Source organism: Notothenia coriiceps, unplaced genomic scaffold (genome assembly GCF_000735185.1).
Source record: "Notothenia coriiceps isolate Sejong01 unplaced genomic scaffold, NC01 NC01_scaffold00024667, whole genome shotgun sequence".
NCBI lineage: Eukaryota > Metazoa > Chordata > Actinopteri > Perciformes > Nototheniidae > Notothenia > Notothenia coriiceps.
In genome coordinates, this window is record NW_011357368.1 from 1,748,544 (window position 1) to 1,749,179 (window position 636).

Here is a 636-nt window from a genome sequence, read left to right on the forward strand (position 1 = left end):
AGAAGATACCACGTCGACATCTTCCAGTCCTTAGGAGAGTAATACCACGTTGGGACATCTTCCAGGTCGTACGAGAGAGATACCACGGTGGACATCTTCCAATCCTTACGGAGAGCCACGTGGGACCATCTTCCAAATCCTACGAGAGATACCACGTCGACATCCTTCAGTCCCTTAGGAGAGATACCACGTGGACGACATCTCAGTCCTACGAGGAGATACCACGTGGACATCTTCCAGTCCTATGAGAGATACCACGGTGGACATCTTTCGCAGGTCCTACGAGAGATACCTCTTGGACATTTCCGGTCCTACGAGAGATACCACCGTGGACATCTTCCAGTCCTAGGGAGAGGATACCACGGTGGACATCTTCCCAGTCCTATGAGAGATACCCACGGTGGACATCTTCCAGTCCTAGGAGAGAGGATAACCACGTTGGACCATCTTCCATTCCTAGTGGAGATACCACGTTGGACATCTTCCAGTCCTAGGAAAGATACCTCGTGGACATCTTCCAAGTCCTAGGAAGAGATACCCACGTTGGAACATCTTCCAGAGTCCCTAGGGAGAGATATACCACGTGACCATCTTCAACGTCTCATTGAAGGTTAGAAGAAATTCCGCCCGGTTTTT

General features: G+C 50.3%; 1 protein-coding gene across 1 annotated transcript in view; it reads left to right on the forward strand.

Moving 5' to 3' along the window:
- Positions 1-349, forward strand: part of LOC104955401 (rho guanine nucleotide exchange factor 1-like) — a 36,058-nt gene extending 35,709 nt beyond the window's left edge. Inside the window, exon 8 of the mRNA XM_010782728.1 lies at positions 179-349. Coding sequence (XP_010781030.1) covers positions 179-349 — 171 coding nt within the window. The remainder of the gene's footprint in view (positions 1-178) is intronic.
- The last annotated feature ends 287 nt before the right edge of the window (positions 350-636 follow it).